The sequence below is a fragment of the Sapajus apella genome, unplaced genomic scaffold, assembly GCF_009761245.1.
Source record: "Sapajus apella isolate SASKATOON/1434 unplaced genomic scaffold, GSC_monkey_1.0 scaffold9468, whole genome shotgun sequence".
NCBI lineage: Eukaryota > Metazoa > Chordata > Mammalia > Primates > Cebidae > Sapajus > Sapajus apella.
In genome coordinates this window covers 1-2,445 of record NW_022446389.1, presented here as the reverse complement: position 1 = coordinate 2,445, position 2,445 = coordinate 1, and the positions used below count along the sequence as shown (strand labels likewise).

The following is a 2,445-nucleotide window of genomic DNA, read 5'->3' as shown; positions in this document are numbered from 1 at the left end:
GGGGAGTGGGAAGAGGGGAGGGAGGAGGGGCAGTGGGGCAGGGGGAGTGGGAAGAGGGGAGGGAGGAGGGGCAGTGGGGCAGGGGGAGTGGGAAGAGGGGAGGGAGGACAGGCAGTGGGCAGGAGACACAAGATGGCCCTGGGGTGGAGGTGGTGGAGGTGGTGGGGGTGGGGGGGCGGTTCGGCACAGAGCAGAGGAGGAGGCCACCACAGCCTGTGGGCAGAGAATGGTGCCCAGATGGTTTCCTCTGCCGGGCACCACCCAGGGCCCTAGCCTTTCACTATAGCAGGAGGGAGGGTAGTTAGACCTTAGCAGAATATTTTGAGAGTAAGAGAAACTTAGGAGGCCTGCTCTGGAAACGGATATACAAAGCCTTCCTGCCCGGTTCCCTAGCTTCCCAGGGCGTCTGATTGGCTCTGTCTGGGGAGCAGCTCAGGGTGGAAGGGGTGGGGTGAGGGGCAAACTCCCCACCCAGATAAGCCCTCCCTCTGGGCAGAGCTGCAGGCAGTGCTGGGGCCTCAGCAGGCCCTGACCTTGGTTCTGCTGAGGCATAGGTGTATATAGACCTCCATTCTACACTAAGGATAAGGAGCCCGCCCCAAGTAGGCAGTTTAGGGGAATCCCAGGGGGCCTGGCACCAGGATGTGCAGCCCCTAGCTCTCATTACCCCAGCTCCCGGGCATGGGATGGAGAGACAACAGCCAGGCCCCAGCCCGTCTTCTCCCTCTGCCCCCAGCTCACCCGAGAATTCTTCACCAAGGAGCTCAGCAAGCACTACCAGGGCAATAACGACACGGACGTCTTCTCCGCCACCTGGAACTCTGTCATGATCACAGTGAGTGACCCCCAAGAGATGCTGTGAGCATTCAGAGCCATGGTGCCCAGTGTTCACATGCCCACGCCAGGCATCAGTCATCAGTCCAGACACTGTCCCATCGATCACGGACTTGGCCTTGGAATCTGCATCCACACAGCATTCTAGGCAGCCATGCCATGTGATCACAGTCCATACTAGGGATGAAACCTACTTGCCAGCCCTGTCTTGGGTCCCCAAGCAATGGTCATGATCATGATGATCAGAACCACAGCACCTGTTTATGGAGAGCTAAGTGCCCGGTGAGGTAGGAGTTGTTACTACCACCCCTGTTATAGAGCTGAGGGCACTGAAGGCCCAGAGAAGCCAAATGTCTTTCTCATGGTCACACAGCGGGGACAGGTGGAGCCAGCCCACACCCAGCCTTCTGATGCCACTCCTTTGCAGAGACTGTCTGTCCTTCTCTGTCCCCTCCCCCGTTTTCGGCGCCTGCCCACCAGACCCTCCTCTGGGATCTCCCCCTAGTTTGGTTGCTGCGGGGTCAATGGGCCTGAAGACTTTAAGTATGCATCTGTGTTTCGACTCCTGACCCTGGACAGTGAAGAGGTGCCGGAGGCCTGCTGCCGGAGGGAACCCCAGAGTCGGGACGGGGTCCTGCTGAGCCGGGAGGAGTGCCTGCTGGGAAGGAGCCTCTTCCTAAATAAGCAGGTATTAGCCGTGCTCTCTAGACAGGGGAGCAGCTCTATGGAGACTTGGGTGGCCAGAGCTGGGTGGGAGGCGATATCACCCCAGGGGGTCTGAAGCTACCCCGGGAATCCCAGGGAAGTGTTGGCCATGATATGGGATGCCTGCGCCTGAACAGGGGCTGATGGAAGCTCTGTCCAAGCCCCTGAGATCCAACCAAAGTGGGGAAGGATGACAGTGGGAGACGGTCTGCAGCTAGAGTGGGTGTTTGGGCTGGGGCTAAGGGTTAAGTAGGAGTTTTCCAGTGTTTCCTGAGCTTCTGATAATGCAGATCCAAAGGGAGGGAGGGGGCAGAACCAGAATTACACAGTGGGGGGCCCTTCTTAGCCATGCACTGTATTTTGGAGGAAGCTCTCATTTGCCATGTGGGCTTGCCTTAAGGGGGAAAGGTCTCCTTAACCTGACTCCCCAAGGTCAGAGAAGCTCCTAGATTTTTCTGCTTCTCTTGCAATCTGAGGACTTCATCTCAGCCCTGGAAGAAACCCTTTCCCTTCCTGCACGTGCCATTTCTAGGGAAAACAAGGGCCTGGCTTTGTGTGCCTCCTGCCCCCTCCCCTCCCCTCCACCCTGCCATGAGTTCACAATGCCTTTGCTCTTTTTTTTTTTTTTTGAGACAGATTTTTGTTCTTGTTGCCCAGGCTGGAGTACAATGGCATGATCTTGGCTCACTGCAACCTCCGCCTCCCAGGTTCAAGCGATTCTCCTGCCTCAACCTCCTGAGTAGCTAGGATTATAGGCATGTGCCACCATGCCTTGCTAATTTTTGTATATTTTTTTAATAGAGTTGGGGTTTCACCACGTTGGTCAGGCTGGTCTTGAACGCCCAACCTCAGGCGATCCACCTGCCTCGGCCTCCCAAAGTGCTGGGATTACAGGTGTGAGCCACT

At 57.0% G+C, this 2,445-nt stretch overlaps 1 protein-coding gene across 1 annotated transcript; it reads left to right on the top strand.

Moving 5' to 3' along the window:
- Positions 1 to 672: 672 nt before the first annotated feature.
- LOC116548304 (tetraspanin-18-like) lies at positions 673 to 2,143 on the top strand (the record flags this gene model as incomplete). Its single annotated transcript, XM_032273836.1, has 2 exons — positions 673 to 835; positions 1,340 to 2,143. Coding segments are annotated over 2 exons (439 nt in total), but the record flags the coding sequence as incomplete, so codon positions are not given.
- Between the last annotated feature and the right edge of the window lie 302 nt (positions 2,144 to 2,445).